The 19717-nt window shown below is 41.5% G+C and overlaps 1 protein-coding gene across 10 annotated transcripts in view; it reads left to right on the top strand.

Annotated features, from left to right (window-relative positions):
• OSBPL1A (oxysterol binding protein like 1A) overlaps positions 1 to 19717 on the top strand; it is a 230192-nt gene that overhangs the window by 151214 nt on the left and 59261 nt on the right. For 6 of the 10 annotated variants that reach the window (XM_027526163.1, XM_027526164.1, XM_027526167.1 and 3 more), the window contains one exon: positions 9510 to 9666. In XM_027526163.1, coding sequence (XP_027381964.1) covers positions 9510 to 9666 — 157 coding nt within the window. Of the gene's footprint in view, positions 1 to 8794; positions 8928 to 9348; positions 9402 to 9509; positions 9667 to 19717 lie in introns of those variants that run through there. The other 4 variants (XM_027526161.1, XM_027526160.1, XM_027526162.1 and 1 more) reach the window with 2 other exon arrangements.

Here is a 19717-nt window from a genome sequence, read left to right on the forward strand (position 1 = left end):
TCATAGCTTTTCTTCCAAGGAGCAAGCATCTTTTAATTTCATGGCTGCAGTCACCATCTGCAGTGATTTTGGAGCCCCCCAAAATAAAGTCTCTCACTGTTTCCATTGTTTCCCCATCTATTTGCCATGAGCTGATGGGACTAGTTGCCATGATCTTAGTTTTCTGAATGTTGAGTTTTAAGCCAACTTTTTCACTCTCTTTTTCACTTTCATCAAGAGGTTCTTTAGATCTTCTTCACTTTCTTTCATGAGGGTGGTGTCATCTGCATATCCGAGGTTAATGATATTTCTCCCAGCAATCTTGATTCCAGCTTCTGCTTCATCCAGTCTAGCATTTCTCATGATGTACTCTGCATATAAGTTAAATAAGCAGGGTAACAATATACAGCCTTGAAGCACTCCTTTCCCGATTGGAACCAGTCTCTTGTTCCATGTCCATTTCTGACTGTTCCTTCTTGACCTGCGTACAGATTTCTCAGGAGACCAGGTAAAGTGGTCTGGTATTCCCATCTCTTGAAGAATTTTCCACAGTTTGTTGTGATCCACACAGTCAAAGGCTTTGGCATAGTCAATAAAGCAGAAGCGAAGCGAAGCTGCTCAGTTGTGTCTGACTCTTTGCAACCCCATGGACTGTAGCCTACCAGGCTTCTCAGTCCATGGAATGTTCCAGGCAAGACTACTGGAGTGGGTTGCCATTTCCTTCTCCAGGGGATCTTCCCAACCCAGGGATTGAGCCTGAGTCTCTCGCATTGCAGGCAGACGCTCTACCGTCTGAGCCACCAGGGAAGCCTCATATACCCTAAGTGTACTTGCTCAAACCCACCTCCCCAAATTCCTTGAAACTAGTCTGCACAAAGTAAAAGAGAGATAGGATCAAAGTTAACCCATGATTCATGTGTCATAAGACTAGATAAACAATGGATATTTATCAATAGGCCTGGGGTCATATCCTGATAAACATAATAGAATTTACCACTTTGTTCTGTTACAGAGATAATTAGCATATTCTTAGAAGCAGATGTTTTTCTGGAACTCTCTTGCTTTTTTGATCCAACGGTTATTGCCAATTTGATCTCTGGTTCCCTCCCTTTTCTAAATCCAGCTTGAACATCTGCAAGTTCATGGTTCATGTACTTTTGAACCTTGGCTTGGAGAATTTTGAGCATTACCTTGCTAGTGTGTGAGATGAGTGGAATTGTGGGGTAGTTTGAGCATTCTTTGGCATTGCCTTTCTTTGGGATTGGAATGAAAACTGACCTTTTCCAGTCCTGTGCCCACTGCTGAGTTTTCCATGCTTCATAGTCTCATAGCATTTCCTGTAGTTGACATTTTATATGATTTTTTTTTCCTGCCCTGTCACTCAAGCAGACAGAACATTCCTTAAAGAACTTTGCACCCCTCGCAACTGGCATAGATTTCATCACAGATTAGGAGTGCAGATATTTGAGTGAAAAAAATTTGGGGGTACATTTCAAAGGCTAAATTGAACTTGAGGATGAGTTGGTTGTGGAGGATAGTGATGTTCTTAGACTTTGCATCTGTTTACTGAAAAGTCCTACTTTGGCCCAAAGCATCTCAAACTCCAAATAATGGAAACTAGACTTGTCATCCTGACCTGCCCCCTTGTCATCCTGATCTTGCCTGTCTTGGCTGATGGCCTCCTTGTCTACCAACCGTGCAAACTACAAATGTGAAAGTCATCTCTTACCTGCTTTCCTCACATCCTCCCCATTTCTGAGTATCTAGTTGTCTTCTTGTCTCTCTGTTTCTCCCCCAGTGTTCATGGTCAGTGAATCCATTAAGTTACAGTCATTGTTACAGTGGCCCTGGGATGCTGATGCATCAGAAAGTGAAAATGTTAGTTGCTCAGTCGTGTCCCAACTCTGAGATGCCATGGACTGTAGCCCACCAGGCCCCTCTGTCCATGGAATTCTCCAGGCAAGTATACTGGAGTTACCCACTCCATTATTCTTGCCTGCGGATCTTCCCAACCCAGGGATCAAACCCAGGTTTCCTGAGTTGCAGGTGGTTTCTTTACCATTTGAGCCACCAGGGAAGCTCAGAGTTATCTGTAAAGTCTAAAATGGGTCTTAACCTCTCCCTGACAGAGCATCCAGTGGCTCCATACTCTGTAATTACAGAGTTGGTATAAACTCTGTGATCTGACCCACTTTTCAGCTTTATCTCTGATGACCACATCTTTTCCTCCTGGCTGCCCTTCTCTCTAGCCATGCCAGATATTCTTGGACACAAACCTTGTTCTTTCAGGCCATTGGACTGTTTGCTGTTCCCTCACCCCTGGTATTCTCTTTCCTTGCCTTGAATTCTTAGTCATCATGGCAGCTCAAATGCCATCTCTGCATGGAAACTTTCCCTGGTTTCCCTAAGAGTGACTTCTTCAACTCTTCCCACACTTTGTGTAAACATTTGTTTACTTATGTGTCTTTCACTAGATTGGACTTTGACTACTTGGAGGGCACCACCCATATCTCATTAATCTTTCGAGATTGTTTCAGCAACAAGCCCTTTACCTGGTATGTGATAGCTATTTGGTGAGCATTGATTTATTAAACTGAAGTCACGTGAAAACACTTCATTTTTGTTTTTCTGAATTACTTTGTAACTGGTCCTTAGTTCTAGAATTATTTTCTTTGTAGAGTGTATGCATAGGTGACCTTGAAAATGATTTTAAGGATGTCAACAAGACAAATGGGAAGCTCCAAATTTAGTCATTCAAAACAGACAAAATTTTCAGTAGCCCATACACCACATTTTGAATAATTCCTCATCTGCAATTACATGTGCAGATTTTGCAAGTTGCCGAAAACAGTAGTAGATTTAGTTGCTTGGGGACGTGCCAGTCCTTTTAAAAAAACTCTGTGGTAATCAACACTATACCATTTGCTTCATTTTGACCTTGCGCCTCGTTTGGGGAGGATATGTCTAGAATGGCTCTGACTCTTGTCGCTTGCTGCCAAGATTCTGTTTCAAGCTTTTGTCACTTCCTCTGTAGGTTATTGTCGCAATCTCTTGGCAGCCCCTTCTGGACTCATCCTGGTTCCTGATTTTCTGTTTACAATTTATTTTGAATGTGGTAGGCCTCATTGATTTTCCTTGTGTCCTTTGTATTTACTATGTTATTTTTTTAGTCTGTAAAATTGTATTTTAAAGCTGAATAAAAATGTAGCACTGATAGTTTCAGGTTGGGTTACTTAGGGTTACCTTGGACATTCTTAGACCATGCCTGGTTCTTGGGGAAACCATAAACAATGAAGGTATTAAACTGAGCGTGTGTGCCTCTCGACCATTTCCTGTTACCTTAAGGAACGGGGAGGGGTTATTTGGACACTGTCCACAGTCTTCCACATCTTGCTCCTTTGTACTGTTTGTTCTTAAGCTAGTTTTCAAAGGTCATGTTAAAAAAATGTTTATCAGGAGAACATAAGAATCGTTGGCTTGTTTCTATTGTTAACTTTGACCTCTTCTTTCAGCCTTTTAATAGGAATAACTCAGAAATATAGAGGTAATGATCCTCTTCATGTGAAGGGTTTTTTTTAAGCCACTTTATTGAGATATGATTGACATACAAGTTGTACACCTTATACAACTTGATGAGCGAAGTTTCCAAAGCCAAGTTAACCCAGTCACAGCCATTGGCTTCCATGCTGTTTGGTTGAAAGGGGATAGATGTGTTAGAAATAATTTTAAGTCCCCACTTGGACAGAGCTTTAAAGATCTGGGCCATCAGAGATTTGTAAACAAACTTTCTACTAAGACTGTTGATTTAATTGGGAAGTTAATCAGGCAGAGAATTTTGTCTGCCTTAAATGCTTGTACACAGACTAGAGCATTTATCTTGTGGGAAACAGAAGGAAGAGTGAAAGACTAATTTTGTCAGAAATCTCACTATGGATTTTGTTAAAGTTTCTGCTGCTGTGTTTAAAAATACACCTGTATACAAATCCATCAAGATTGCTGTATGTCTCTGTGGCTTTGTTTTGTCATTGGCATTGAGGTGAGAGATGACAGAACGAGAATATAATCCACACATCTAGCATGATAGATATGTGGCTTTGGCTTGACAGGTTTTTGTTTGCTTGTTTGAGTTTCATTTTGGTTTTATTATGGTAAAATACACATAGTGTATGGGCTTCCCTGGTAGCTCAGATGGTAAAGCGTCTGCCTGCAATGCGGGAGACCTGGGTTTGATCCCCAGGTTGGGAAGATCCCCTGGAGAAGGAAATAGCAACCCACTCCAGTACTCTTGCCTGGAGAATTCCATGGATGGAGGAGCCTGGTAGGCTACAGTCCATGGGATTGCAAAGAGTCGGAGCAACTTGACATATGTCATGTATATACCATTTTAGCCATTTTTAAGCACATAGTTCAGTTGCATCAAGTACATTATTGTGCAACCAACAGTGCCATCCATTGGCAGAACTTTCCCATCATCCCCCAAATGAAACTGTACCCACTAACCAGTAACTCCCCACCTCCATGGCCCTGTTTGTTTTTAAAGCATGTACAGTATTCTATTACTATCGTGACCACCATATGACACGTTAAGCACAGTCTTTCTAATACTTGATACTTTCCACTAAGGCATTAATGTGTTGCCCAGTAACATGGAATGGTAGATAATGTCTGTCCTATTTGATACTTGTATGTTCAGGCAAAATTGAAAAACCTGATGTTTTAAGATTGAATTATCACCTTAGTTGCACTAAGATCTGTCACTTGAAAATTAATCTTATAGGCAGGCTTCGCCTTCTTAATAAACCTCCACAGTGTTTGTGACCTCTTTGCTACTTAGGTAAACATGTTTGAATTTAAATATATCTGAATCTGTGGGTCTGCAAATGAAATGATGCTTTGCTGGAGGCAGATGGGTATGACTCATACCTATCATGTGAAGGCATAGAAGTTGAGGTTGGCTCTCTATTGCCAGTGGGCTTGGCTCAGTGGTAAAGAATCTGCCTGCCAGTGCAGGAGACGCGGGTTCCATCTTTGGATTCGGAAGATCTCCTGGAGAAGGAAATGGCAACCCACTCTAGTATTCTTGCCTGGAGAATCCCATGGACAGAGGAGGCTGGCGGGCTACAGTCCATGGGATTGCTAAAGAGTTCGACACGATTTAACAACTAAACAACAACCTTATTGCCAACAAAGTAAGTATGTCGTACTATATGCATAGTACTAGAAGTAACTGAGTTTTTGAACTTTTATGTTCATTGAAGTTGTTTTACAGTGCTGTTAGTTTCAGCTGTACAACAAAATGAACCGACTATACATATATGTGTATCCCTCTTACTTGGATTTTCTTCACATTTGGGTCACCACAGAGCATTGAGTAGAGTTCCCTGTGCTATATAGTAGGTTCTTATTAGCAGCTGAGCTTTTTGTTCTCAATCAACAAGTTTTTATCTCGAGGACACTGTGAATCATGTCGTTGATCTCCTTTCCTTCTTTGCCTCTGAAGCTAGAACACTTAGAGATGACCTGGCGATTTGCTTCTAGCAGGTGTAAGAACCTCATGGCAGGTACTAGGGTACTACCCTGTTCCTGCTTCAATTTATTCCCTCCTCGTCCCACTGCCTGCCCCTGATTTTTGTTCAGCCTGAGTGGTCAGCTTCATGGCTGAGTCATGGCTTCGTGTCCACCCAGCTGCCCCATCACCACTGCTTTCTGATGTCGTCCACTCTCACCTCCCCGAATGTTCTGTTCTCCCTGCCGTGGACTGTCCGTTCCCTTTGCTCAGAACAGTTCCTCTATTGTCACTCTCTCCCCCACCCCCACTCTTACTCCTTGTCAGCTTACTCAGCTCAACCATCAGTCACAATCTTCTCCAGACACCCAGTCCCTCACTGGGTGAGGATGGCTGATGCTGCTTCTGTGACCCAGTGCCCCCGTGCAGACTTCTGTTCCGGCACCAGGAAAAAAAATTCACTGAACTCACGTGTTCACAAAACAGTCTGCCTCTGCTTAATGGGGGACAGGGACCAGATCTTACTGTTCCTTGAATCCTACCATGCCTTGCACAAGATAAAGAAGGAGAATGAATTAAGCAGTGTCAGCTGTGGTAGATGAGTCACCATAAGAATTTACAAATGATCACTGGACTGACTTTGCAATATGGAGGTAGTTGGTGACCTTTGGTAGAGCCCTTCAGGGGAAGGGTGGGCATAGCCTGATTCTATTAGAGGGAGAAGGAGGTTGGGGGCATGGAAGAGAGAAGTAAGGGTTGGGAGGAGGAGCAGGGAGAGAGAGAGCCTAGGAGAGGGGCAGAAAGAGGAAGTCGAGTGGAGTGATCAGAGTCTATACTGTCATCTGACAGTGTGTCTCTAGGGGTAAGCATAGCGCTCCCATGCTTGGGTGAAGGTGGCTGGTCTCCAGCTGGTGTTCAGTAAGGTGAAATCTTACTTTGAGTGAAGTCTTTACTTCTTCGCAGCAGCTCTTTCTGCCTTACCTCTTGTTTAGTGTTTACTGTGTATCTGCTTTTTGTTAAGAATTTTCTTTTGAGGTAGATTTGTCCCTGTCTTACGATTTGTATCCCTTCAATAGCAAACACAGTATCCTGTGCAGAGTGATGTTCAATAAATGCTTGAAGGTTTTGCTTCAGTGCCTTTTGGTTTTCCTGACATCTAAATTATAAAGTAACAATGCATCTTGACTAATACTAACCAATAAAGGCAAAATTATTTTATTTGGCACTTGAGATTCTTTTTTCACATGAAACAAATAGGAATATGTAGAAGTGAACAAACCACCCCGGTCTACCCCTCAAGACCACTGTCACCTCTTGGGTCCGGGTTGTGCCTCATGCTGCTTCCTCTGAAAACTCCTCTCTGCGCACAACGTTCATTGTTTTGAGACTTACTTGCCATACCATTGTAGGCAGCTAAGGCGAGGGGGCTGGTGCCCAGAGAAAATGAACCAAGCTGGGCATGGCTTTCTTGATGTAAGAGAAGCTTTTCTGGGCCTAAGCTGTTTTGTGATCTAAAGTGAAAGTCGCTCAGTCGCGTCCGACTCTTTGCGGCCCCATGGGCTGTACAGTCCATGGGATTCTCCAGGCCAGAATACTGGTGTGGGTAGCCATTCCCTTCTCCAAGGGATCTTCCCAGCCCAGGGGTGGAACCCAGGTCTCCCGCATTGCAGGAAGATTCTTTACCAGCTGAGCCGCAGAGGAAGAGCTAAGCCTGGCCTGAAATGCTTGCCCTTGAGTAGGTCTCAGTAATTAATGATCAAAGGAAACGAAACAGAACTGTTATCAGGCAAGAGAAGTGACAGTAACAAAGTTAATAAATCAGTTGTAAAGACTCCCAGTTCTGTTTTCAAAGTAAACATTAGCCTGAAGCACTTTGAGCTCTTGTGTAGAATTCCAACACCCCTCTCTCTGCCTTGAGCCCTCAACCACAAGATCAACTGGAACCTAAGGAAAGATGCTCTTGGCCTTTTCTGACCCTCATAACTTCAGTCAGCTGAAGCTTGGGCTCTTGTCAACCTTTGCCCCAGTTCGGTGCAGAATTTCTCCTGTGCTCAAGACCCCTTCATGAATACCCATATACTGCCCAGCCCGCTTCATGCAGATGTGTGCACTTAGCTTAGAACTTTCCTTGTTTTGGTGTTGGGGAGACATTGCCTTGAGAAAGATCCCTGGTGTTTTCTTTATCTGCTGTAGTCAAAAACTCCTTCCTTCTCCCGCTCTCTGGCTTGGTTGTCTCTTTCTGCTTGACACCCACTGAGATATGAATCCAATTTTGGGGAGATAGCACCTCTCCTGTATCCTTTGCCTGCCCCAGCAAATGGACTCTTCCCCTCTTGGCCTCACTGTGCCCAGGACAGACTTGTGTCGCTTCACTGTTCTCGTTTGGACATTTAACCTGTTTACCTGAACCAGACTGGTTTTTTCTTTAAGGCAGAATAAAATTAATTTTTTTTTGCTTGTATTTTAGAGTTGTAAAATGGTAGCCTGATTTTTTTTGTCTTAACATTATGTTAAAAGTATTTTTCTATTTTATTATAATTTTAGCAGCTGCTTATTTCATCAAAGGAATGACTGTCTCCTGTCACTGGCTATGCAGGTTTTCAGTGTTTTGCAATAAAATGTTACTGCCTGCCAAAATTGACAATGAAAGAAATATCCCTTAAACTTAACATTAAAATATTTTTCATTGCTATACGGTATATGTCAGGACAAAGCTGTATTTACAGAAAATAAAGATGACTTCCCTAGTACTGAGTCTTTTGGGCAGATAACTTGCACCATTCCGAGGGTCCAGAGTTTAAGGTGCGCTGTGCAACCTGCAGCTGTCCAGCAATCGTTACTAATCGATTCTAATGTGATATAAAGAAGGGCCCGTGATTTGGGCTGAATTGCAGAATGTAGTAGTGGGAAGAGAAAGTGCGATTTCCTGAGCACCATAATACATACTAGGCAGATGGGTGAAACTTTTATTTAAATAGGGCGTTTGCTTGCATGTATGTAGGAGGCCTTCCTAGAGCAGAGGACAGTTATTTGTATGGTCATCTGCTGAAGGACAGTTGCACGTTATCTGGAATTTACTTATTAATATAAACGTAGGCCTCTTTCAAAGTCTCTTGGAGATTAAGTGGCTGCTACTTTGAACATTATGCAGAATATTATATATATATGCATATATGTGTTATATTTATATATGCATATATGTTATATTTATATATATGCAGAATGTTAAAGAGTCAGAAAACCCAACTAACAAACCAGGAGAGCATCAGCACACTCATTAACACCATAGTCCTCCTTCCTCATGCCCAGAGCACCTTGGAGATGCTGAAAGGAAAGAAAGGACGTGTGTGTGCCTAAACACTATACCGTATTGTATGAAAAGAAGTTGTCCTGCTATTCCCAATCAGGCAGATGGCTCCACGCTCAATACACAGGCAGTTGGGTATGTGGCATTTTCATTCCTAAAAACGCCTGCCTCATAGTTAGATTCTCTATGGCTACTTCAGGCTGTTGCTGTTGAGAATTTAAGTAATATAAAAACCAGAAGTGTTTTTTTAAGTATTTAAAAATTACCTTTGCACCTCTAGTATCATGAAATGTATGCTTTCCCCAAGTACAGCCAACTGTAACTTTTTCTTTATATATGAATGTTTAAAAAATGCTTTTTCAAAGTTATGTTTAAACTGCTTTGAAAAGGGAAAGAAAAAAACAACTTCTTTTAGGGGGGACACCACTGAATACAATTTCTTAAAGAATTAGGTAATATTTGTAAAGTCTCTTTTAATGTATGAAATCTGTTTAGTTGTAAGTTTATATGATCCTGTATCCGTTTTCTAAATCCCCTTTTGCCTTACTGGGTGCAGGTTCTCTGAAATCCCTGAGGAGGAGGTAACGGCTGGATTGTTTGAAGGACAAAGTAGGCTGCTTAAGTTTCAAAGCCTGATGCATGAAGGGAGGGAATCCATTGTTACGGCAGCCTCGCACCAAAGCCCAGTTCACTGACTGTGAACCTGCTCTGTCATAGATTCCGAGTCCGAAGGGTCCCTGAGCAGACTGGAAGCAGTGACCGCGCACTCCTTTGACGAGGAAGCAGAACCCCCAAGCAGTAGACAGCACAGAATGTCCGAAGGCAAGGACTGTGGTGGTGGAGACGCGCTCTCCAATGGCATCAAAAAACACAGGTAGGAGGGCCTTTCCCAGCCATCACTGCCGCCTCTGTTCTCAAGCACATTTGGGTTTGTAAACCAAAGTGTGTGGCTGTCTCCTTGGTTTTTTTTTTGCTTTTTTCTCTCTGCTGAACATTTATATTGCTCTAGCACCTCAAGGAAAGGATTCGGCTTAAATACTTTGTCCATTTACAGAAAGAACATCATCAGCTGTCATTGCAGGAACTAAATACAAAACGTGGTTTTGGCTACCATGATTTTAGGGAACCGTAAATCCTTCAACTGGCTATTTAGAAGGGCTCTTCAGAGCTCCCTGTTGAAAGTGATGCTGGCTTCCTTTTTTTGAACATGCATCTTTTATGACTCTGCCTCTCAATGCTATTTTAGTTTCTTGTCATTTGATCTTCGTGTTGGTTTTATTAAGAATGGATGGTAATATTGCCTGCCTATTGAAACAGTTTAGTTACATTTAAACAAAGACTTTTATTAAGACCTGGGGTTTGTTGAACATAGCCCTTTAATAGTGTCTAATAACATTAGTATTGTTTTTTTATTCCCTTGATGATTTAGTCCTAGAGATTGTCCCAGTTTAATGAGGTGTCACAGACACTTGAGTTCTCTGGTTTCACACAAGTTTATAGGCACAATGCCTTGTGTAAATGCCGGTATTCATAGGGTACAATATTTTATCAAATTGTCAGTGAAAACTATATTCTGTTGTCATTGTAAAAAGCACTTTGGGGATAAGTAGTTACTAATTTCTACAAGATAGTTTTTTATTCTTGTTTAATATTTATAGATTTGTATAGCTTTAACTTCGTTTCTGCATAGGATTCTGGCTACCATTGGTCTCAACTGTTGTTGTACTGAAAAATGGTACTCAGCACTTCTGATATGTATCTGCCCCATGTTAACAAGGAATGTTTTTTCTTTGTACTTATTTGAAAAAAATCAGTGAGTTTTAGAAAACAGAGTTTCCTTCTGTGCAGTTAGAGGGTGTCCTCTAAACGTGCTCGTTGATGGTTATCTTTTGATGGAGGTCATCACGGCAGCTGATATCGTGAGCCGCGAGGGCCCATCCTGACTCTGCGCTGCAGTTGCTGTCCTCTCCTTTGTGGTCTGGGACTCAGTTCTGTGCAGGCCATGAAGTACCTAAGTGGAAACCCAGCAGATCTCAGTTTCCTGGTCTCTAAAGAGAAGACAGCCTTTTAACTGTTTAACATACATCATGACAGTCTAGTGACGACACAGGAAAAATCTTTAGAATGTTCAAAGAAGTACACAAGTCGTCGATAGAATCATTAAGATATCAGAAGGAACGCTGTGCTTACTAGATGCTGTCAGAGACTATGGCTGAAGGGGGAATTTCTTGGCTTTTCAAAATCCCGGGAGCCTGTTTGTGTGTGTGCCATAATGCATCATAACAGGAGTTATTTTGCATCTGACAAATTTATTATATTAATACTATATTCACATAGTCTGTGTTCTCTCTTATTAGTCCAACCCTGAATGGCACAGATGTGGAAGTCTCTCCCCTTAAACTCCCCCCGGCCTCCCGTCTCCTGCTGTGCTTGAAATCACCTTACCTATTTCATGTTCTTAGCCAACAGAAGTACTCAGGCTTTACTTTCTGTAGTATGGATTATGGAAGCATCAGGTTCCCCCCAAATATAATACATGAAGCCACTGCAGACCCTATTCCTCTTCCTCTCTGGGGTGTCAGCAGAAAGTCCCTGGGAGAGTGCCCACCACACGGGCGAGAGCGCCAACCACACGGGCGGCAGTCAGTGTAAGTGCCCTCTTTTAACTGTTTACTCTCCTCCTCAACAACGATTTGCTGAACTCTGGAGAACCTCTGCCCTCTTGTTCCCTTTTCCACCCCATTCTCATAGGATGACATCATGGAGTGCAGTGTGAAAAATCTCTGACCCAGAGAATCATAAGCTGTAAGGCCTATGTCGTGGTCATTTAATGTAAATCAAGGTATGCCAGACTCATTGAGTTTATTTCTAAGATAATTAAAATAAAGATATTATGAATCTTTAATCCATCCTACGTGATGATTACCACAAAAATAATTCATCTGCTGACTAGGTAAATTAAGTCATCTCTTAAATAAAAATTTGGACTAAATGAACTGAGTTCTCCTCTCACTCTGAAAGTCTTGTGATTGCTAACTGAAATCTTGAAAACATGATTTTTCTACCATATTGAAGTTTAGGAAACTTCTACAATGTCTTTTGATATGATTAGACTTGTGGGAAACAAGTATTTTGTGTTTTTTAATTCACTCTGAATTACTGATAGGCTGTGTACTCTGCTGGCCATTGATCTTTTCTGTGGTTCTGTGCTCTCTTTGGGCTTTTAGGTTAGTTGTAGAGAAATATCAACAGAAAGAATCAGAGACTGGTTTAAGACCTAGAACCAAAAATACTGTGGAGATAGAAAACACACAAAATAAATGCTTTGTTTTGGTGGCACTTTTTTCCAGAAAATACATTGAGTTGCCTTGGGGAAAGCTAGCTTTCACCATAGTGGTCAGGTTTATGTTTATAGGGCTTCTTGTCATCTCGGTGGTCTGTGTTCTGTGGGATCAGTTCTCTAGTCTTGGGCCCAATTTATTACACTTATTCTGAGCTCTCCTCCTCTAACGTTTTAGGAGTTTGACCTAAGTTGGTATAATTGGTAAAGATACTGATATTTATCTAATCTGGATATATATAATGTAAAAGATACTAATGTAGAACAGGTTAGTCAGAATCTGAAATGTTGGATTCATGTTATGATGCTATAAATGGTATTCCCAGTATTACTAGATTAAAAGATAAAAGCCTGGGATCATCCTAATAAAGAAAAAACATTCAATGAAATTAGTCATTCATGATTAATAAACATTAGCAAATTACAAATGGAAGAGAACTCCTTTAATCTGGTTAAAAGTTGGAACAAATAAATACTTGATAATGAACTATAAACAACAGTTCTAATTTCAGGAATAAGAGAAGGATGCCTGCCATCATCTTTTCTGTTCAACATTGTTTGGAGGCCATAGCTAGAGACATAACACAGCCCTCAGATTTAGAAATAAACAGAACCATAGATGTCTACAGACAAATCATTATAGTTACTATGAAAGTTTGGCAAGGTTGCTTTGCTGCAAAGTCAGCTAACTATTAATACATTTCTGTGCACCATCAACAGACAGAAACTGCAGTTAAAACTGGGGGTGGAGGTTGATTTTAGAGTATTTATTAAAAAGTCACTTACCTTGAAATAAATACTGAAAGATATAAAACTCACCAAGAAGAAAAAGTCATTGTCATAAGTTTGATTTACCAAATTGATCTATAGACTCAAACATGCTTTTAATTAAAGTTGCACTTTACCTTGGAAGTTGAAAAATGGATTCTGAGCTGTCTCTTTAAGCTCAGAGGGCTTTGAGGAGCCAAGGTACTGCTCAAGAACCTGGTTTCAGGGAGGGAAGGCATTTGCCTAACTAAATGCCAAGTTGATTACAAATCTTTAGTGCAGAATTGTCCTGCAGGCAAGACTGATCTGAAGAATGAAAGTAAAAGGTCCAAAGACCCAGACATAAAAGGAAACCTGGTATATGTAAGAGAGGCAACATAGAAGATTGGGGAGGGAAAAATGGGCTGTTAGGTTAGGGCTGCTGGGAGAGTCATTTAATACAGGGAAAAAAAAAAAAAGAAATGGCCCTCTATTTCACAAATATAAATTAAATTCTAGCTGAACCAAACATAAATGTGTAAGGCCAGAACTTAATAAAATTTTCGTAAGAAAATGTAAAAATACCTTTGCAATTTTAAAATACAGAAGGGTTTTTTACAACAGAAATGTGATAGGGATTAAGTTTTATCTGACTCTAATTAATGTACTTGTTCTTGATGTATTTACCTGAATGAAAGCCTTGCATTCTTTCATAAATGTGGCCAAGAATCTTAAATGTTTAGTTTGCCGAAATGGTAGATTCAGACTCCAGGCAATCCCTTAGTTTACCCTTGGTTTATCCCTCGTGACTGCTTTAGAATTATTAGGTGACCGAATAACAGCTGTTTTCTGTATGTGAAAAATATCCTGACATGTTGAAGTCAAACAAAAATGTTGAGAATATAAGCTAAGACAGTCTGCCAAGAAATACTGAGAAAATGTTGTTAGTTGTGAATAAAAGTTATTCAGCTTCCGATATATTTTATCAGTAGTACAAACCCACCTGAACTTCTCTGGTGGCTCAGCAGTAAAGAATCCACCTGTCAAAGCAGGAGACATGGGTTCAGTTCCTGGATTGGGAAGATCCCCTGGAGAAGGAAATAGCACCCTAGTCCATATTCTTGCCTGGAAAATCCCATGGACAGAGGATTTGCAGTCCAATGGGTGGCAAAGAGCGAGGCATTACTGAGCACTACTACTACTACTAAGTCGCTTCAGTAGTGTCTGACTCTGTGCGACCCCATAGACGGCAGCCCACCAGACTCCGCCGTCCCTGGGATTCTCCAGGCAAGAACACTGGAGTGGGTTGCCATGTCCTTCTCCAGTGCATGAAAGTGAAAAGTGAAAGTGAAGTCGCTCAGTCGAGTTACTAGCAGGTCACCCCACTCGGAGGCCCTCAGGTAACCTGGGCAGAAAAACACCCTTGTCTGTCAGGAAATATTTGGGGTAGCTCCTTGTTGTCATGTAGTGACCAGGGGTCTAGAGACACCTAAGGACCTAGGGGTAAGAGCCTTGCCCAGAATTAGCTAGATTTGAGGTAGTGCCTGGGGCTTCCCAGGTGGCGCTACTGGTAAAAACTCGCCTGCCAGTACAGGAGACACCAGAGACTCAGGTTCGATCCCTGGGTCGGGAAGATCCCCTGGAAGAGGGCTTGGCAACCCACTCCAGTGTTCTTGCCTTGGAAATTCCATTGACAGAGGAGCTTGGTGTGCTCCAGTCCATAGGGTCACAAAAAATCAGACACGACTGAAGCATGCAGGTTCCAGAGACACCATGTTCTATGCTCTCACTTTACTCCCTGACTCAGAGTACTTGTTTGCTCTGGAAAGCAGAGGACTGTAATTTAAAAAAAAAAAAGTATCACTAGAAGCTCACACAGCTCTCCTGTGGGGCCTTGCTCACTAACAAAGCAGACCCCAGCTTGTGTCACTAGCCTGAGTGAGAAAAGTGCTCAAGACCAGGAAACTGGTAACAACTCAAGGAGAGAAGGTTGAGAGAGAAGGTACTGTATCCTCTAAAGAGAGAAGCTGGGCCAGGCCCCCACTGGGCTGCAGCCTGGGCAGACCGCCCACGATCCTGTCTCTGGAACCACGGGACTCTGTCATCAGAGGACACGGAGACTGGCACGTTGGATGACAGTGGCTAACGCTGAGGAGTAAGAGCCAGCAGGCCACTCTGATTCCGTGCAGCACCTCTCTCTCCGGCAAAAACATATGTGGGGATTCCTTGACCAGGAGAAGGGATTACCGGCTTGGCAGATGGGGGTTAGTCAACCAGCAAAGAGAGTTCAAAAGATAACCTGAAACAATAAGCAAAACTTTAGGATAAGAAGCTGGCAGGCTGTGGTCACTTGGGGTTATGTTAGGAAGGGGGAAAAAAGGTAGTGTGAGTCAAGATTTATAATCATTATCTTCACAAACCAAAGTGGACTTGCTGAACTTACTGCCAAGAGTGACTCTAGGAAAATGGAGGCATCTTTTTTTTTGAAGGCTTCCTGAGGGTTTCTTTTTCTTTCCTTTAATATTTATGTATTTGGTTGCATCAGGTCTTATTTGTGGCACTTAGGATCTGTCGTTGCAGTACACCAGCCCTCTAGTTGGGGCACTCGGGCTTAGTTGCACCAGGGCATGGGGGATCCTAGCTCCCCAACCAGGGATTGAACCTCTGACCCTGTATTACAAGGCAGATTCTTGACCACTGAGGAAGTCCTGGAGGCTTCTTTCTAGAGAACTCAACCTCTTCCCAACCAATTTTAAAAAGTCAGTTAAAAGGAGTTGCTCTTTTGAAAGAAAGAGCCGAGGCTTGAATGCCCACAGGCCCATCTTCTGATCTTGCCCCTGACCCCTAAAACGCCTCTTGGGAGCTTGGGGATCTATAAAACACAGTTGGAAAAACACACTCTTTCCATGTACACTTTTGGTCATGCTTAGGAATTCTAAGCGAAATACTTAATAATTAAAGTCATAATTTTGGGTGCTAATGATAGAGAACCTGCCCGCCTTTGCAGGAGACACAAGAGACACGGGTTCGATCCTTGGGTCGGCAACATCCCCTGGAGAAGGAAATGGTAGTATTCTTGTCGGGAGAATCCCATGGACAGAGGAGCCTGGTGGGCTGCAGTCCGTGGGGTCTCAAAGGGTCGGACATGACTGAGCAACTTAGCACACAGCATGAGCAGATTTCAATTCTTTTGGTCTCGTTTGCTTTGATATTAGTCAGTTGGGTTTTTCTTCAACAGCTCTTTAAAAATGCATGTGTGTGTGTATGTGTGTGTGCAGAGATGATTCTCTTTAAAAATATTGGTGATTCATGTTCAAAATTCAGAAATGTAATAGGGTATATTTTGCAAATTTTAACTTCCACTTTTTAAACTATCCACTCCTCTGCCTTTTCCCAATTGCAATCATTAATCCATACAATTTTGTTTTTTCACACTAATGATAGAAAATGCAGGCATACAGTTCTTGTCCTTGCTTTTTAAAAATATATATGTACCAAATTATTTGTTTGACAGATATATTTTGAGCTACTATTCATGCCGCATTCTATTCAAAGTGCTGAGGTTACAGTAATGAACAAGCCCCTGTTCTGTGGAAGTGCCCATTTCTGAATTGAGGGAGATTGAGAATCTTTCTGTGATCTCTCTGTACTTTTTTCCTGTGAATTGCTAATACATCTTGCCCATTTTTTTCTAGGAGTGTTCAACTTACTAATATTTAGCTGCTCTATAATACCATTACTAGCTTTTTGTATGTGATACGAGTTGAAAATATTTTTTTCCAGGTTTGTCAAAAGGGAAGATAATTCTTAGAAAAATCTCTAATTCCTCCCACATAGCAGATAATTACCATGTAACTCTTATCACTATATGTCCTTTGGGAAAACTGTGACCTAGAAAACTGTAGCCGTTAAGAGTTACTTGGGTTTGATCTCATATCTACCACATTCCTGACTGCAAGCAAGTTGTAATCACTTTGAAACCTAACTTCTTCTGTAAAAGGGATGTAATAACAGGACCTACCTTATTGGGTGGCTGTGATAATTAAATGAGATAATCTATGCAAAGGAATCATAGTGATTTTAACTCATTAAATCTCAGGTGCTGTTATTAGTAGAAAACTGATAAACCTTAAGCAAAAGTAAATAATGGAACTGTTTGTTTTTTCCTTTTAGCTCATAAGAAAAGGACTTTGGATGGGTTTTAGGAGTTTACTTTGGCCTTTGAAATTTGGGAAATGGGTTGTTGTTGTTCAGTCGCTAAGTCACTTTCGACTCTTGGCGACCCCATGGACTGCAGCACATCAGTCTTGCCTGTCCTTCACCAACTCCCAGAGTGCGCTCAGACTCACGTCCGTTGAGCTGGTGTTGCCCTCCAACCAGGTCATCCTCTTTCGCCCCCTTCTCCTGCCCTCCATCTTTTCCAGCATCAGGGTCTTTTCCAGTGAGTCAGCTCTTTGCATCAGATGGCCAAAATATTGAAACTTCAGCTTCAGCATCAGTCCTTCCAGTGAATATTCAGGGAAACAGGTAGCTAAAATAAAAGTGTTTATTTTGAAATACAATTATTTTCTTTTGAATGCTAAATAAGGAAAACTATCTCTTATGGTGGCTTTTCATTAATTTTATAAGGATGTTTTAAAGTAATGGTTATATCTAAACATAGTTTTTCTTCATTAAGATTACAAAGGTGTGGCTGGTTGTAAGCTTATGTTGTCAAAAGTGTAAACAAGAGGCGACTAGAGGCTTGAAGTGCTGTTATTCATTCCTTAGTCCCTTGATATTACGTTCCCCTTGCAGAGGTCTCATTACTTCTCTTTTCTATCCCTAGGCTTCTTGAATCTCTTAGGTAAATATCCATTTTCTATTTCAAGTTTGCTTTATATGCACTTATAATCCTCAGAATGTCAGAAGAAAGAAGAAATTAAATATTTAATAAAATGTATTTCCTTGCTTGGCATCTTACTCTATTTGAAGATGTACCCTCCTTCTCTTCCTGTACATAAACACAAGGTTCTGAGTGCTTGGGAAATAGTCAGTGTAGCTTAGTCTTTTAATGCTCTGCCTTATTCTGTTTACTCTGCCCATTTCTTAATTACAGTAACTCATAGACTGGGCATCTTGGCTTTTGATGACCTGTGGGATTTGATCTTTACAAATACATCAACGTGTCTCCCATTGGAGCTGTGCCAACCTGAATTTTGCCTGAAGGAGAAAACAGCCTCAGGGGACATAGAGTTCTTGTGTATAGTTTGCTGTGCTTGTTAACACAGGAAGATTTTCCTATTTTAGATAGCACCATATATAAGAATAAGGAGTTGTTGTTATTGTTGAATCGCTCAGTCGTGTCCGACTCTCTGTGACACCATGGACTGTAGCCTGCCAGGCTACTCTGTCCATGGGATTTCCCAGGCAAGAATACTGGAGTGGGTTGCTATTTCTTTCTCCAGGGGATCTTCCCAACCCATGGATCAAACCCCAGCCTCCTGCAGTGCAGGCCAGCTCTTTACCATCTGAGCTACCAGGGATGTCAATAATGATTTGCAATGTGTAAATTAGGAAAGTTATTTTGTTTTCAAAACAAAAAGATCCGTTAACCGTTTCTTTGGCTTGTACCTTTAAAATCTTCAGAAAATGTGGTTCATGCACAAGTCTTTACACAATGCATTCGGGCTTGTAGAACATGACAGATCGTATTCATGGAGTACAGCCTGTTGAGTCATGTTGATGCAGCACCATGCTTAGCCTGGATTTGAAGTCTAAGCATGAGCTGCCATTCTGCCGTAGTGAGTATTCTCAGAGCCAATTCCTTGCTCTTCTGGAAAAGACTCACATTAATTACACATCCTGGTTCTCAAGCAGGAAGCGTTGCCTCTGTATCTGACAAATGTGGAGAGCGTAGATGACTGTCATCAGATCTGCATGCTGTGACGATATATGGGGAATGTCATGTGACTTGTGCTAGAGCAAGGTACAGCCAGTGGTAAGAGATGGAGCCTGGTGTCCTCCTAGAGCTGGAGTGAAACAGTGTGCTTCTGGGCTGTGAGAAAGCCCAGTTTCAGCAAGACTGGCTGGGTGAACCAAGTAGGTTATTTATAACCACAGATCCTTCACAATATTATCTTTCTTTTGTGCTTTGATGTTTTGGGTCTTTGAGTCCCTTAAGTAGATTGTGATAAATTCTAGTAGGTGAAAGTGTACCATGATAATAAAGCAATCGAGAACTGTCAACATAGTGCACTTTCCTTCTGCATCTGGTTCTGGCTCTGTGACATAGCATAGCTTTGTGGCTTTAGTAAGCATTTAGCCCATCCATGCGTCATCTCTGACTTGAGCAACACCTCACAAAAGCACAGTCCAGAAGCAAGATGTTAGAACCTAGGTCTGAATGTTTGCTGGAGCCACTCTCTTCTGGCTGTAGAGTGTTAACTTCAGACCCAGAGTGCTTCTGCATCTTCAGATGCATAATATTAATGGCCCCAATGTACTTTTGGATTATAAATTGATGTATATAAGATACTTTCACAAACTCCATAGCTTTCGATTCTCAGAATAGCTCTGAGTCATAGGTAGGGCAATTATTATTATATCCTCAATTCTACGGATGAACAGATTGAAGCACAGAAAGTTTAACTGACTTGCCCAAGATCACTTAGCAAATAAGTGATAGGACCTGCAGGCAAGCCAGCCATTCTGACTTCAGAGCCTCTATTCTTTTCTTAACATTTAGAGTCTTCATGGATGTTTAGAAGAACAGAGATTTATATGCCTCGGCAAATTCCTGGATTGATATTCTGAAATGTAAAACAGTCTGTCCCAGCTTTTAATTAATGCAGTTCTG

The sequence above is a fragment of the Bos indicus x Bos taurus genome, chromosome 24 (genome assembly GCF_003369695.1).
Source record: "Bos indicus x Bos taurus breed Angus x Brahman F1 hybrid chromosome 24, Bos_hybrid_MaternalHap_v2.0, whole genome shotgun sequence".
Taxonomy (NCBI): domain Eukaryota; kingdom Metazoa; phylum Chordata; class Mammalia; order Artiodactyla; family Bovidae; genus Bos; species Bos indicus x Bos taurus.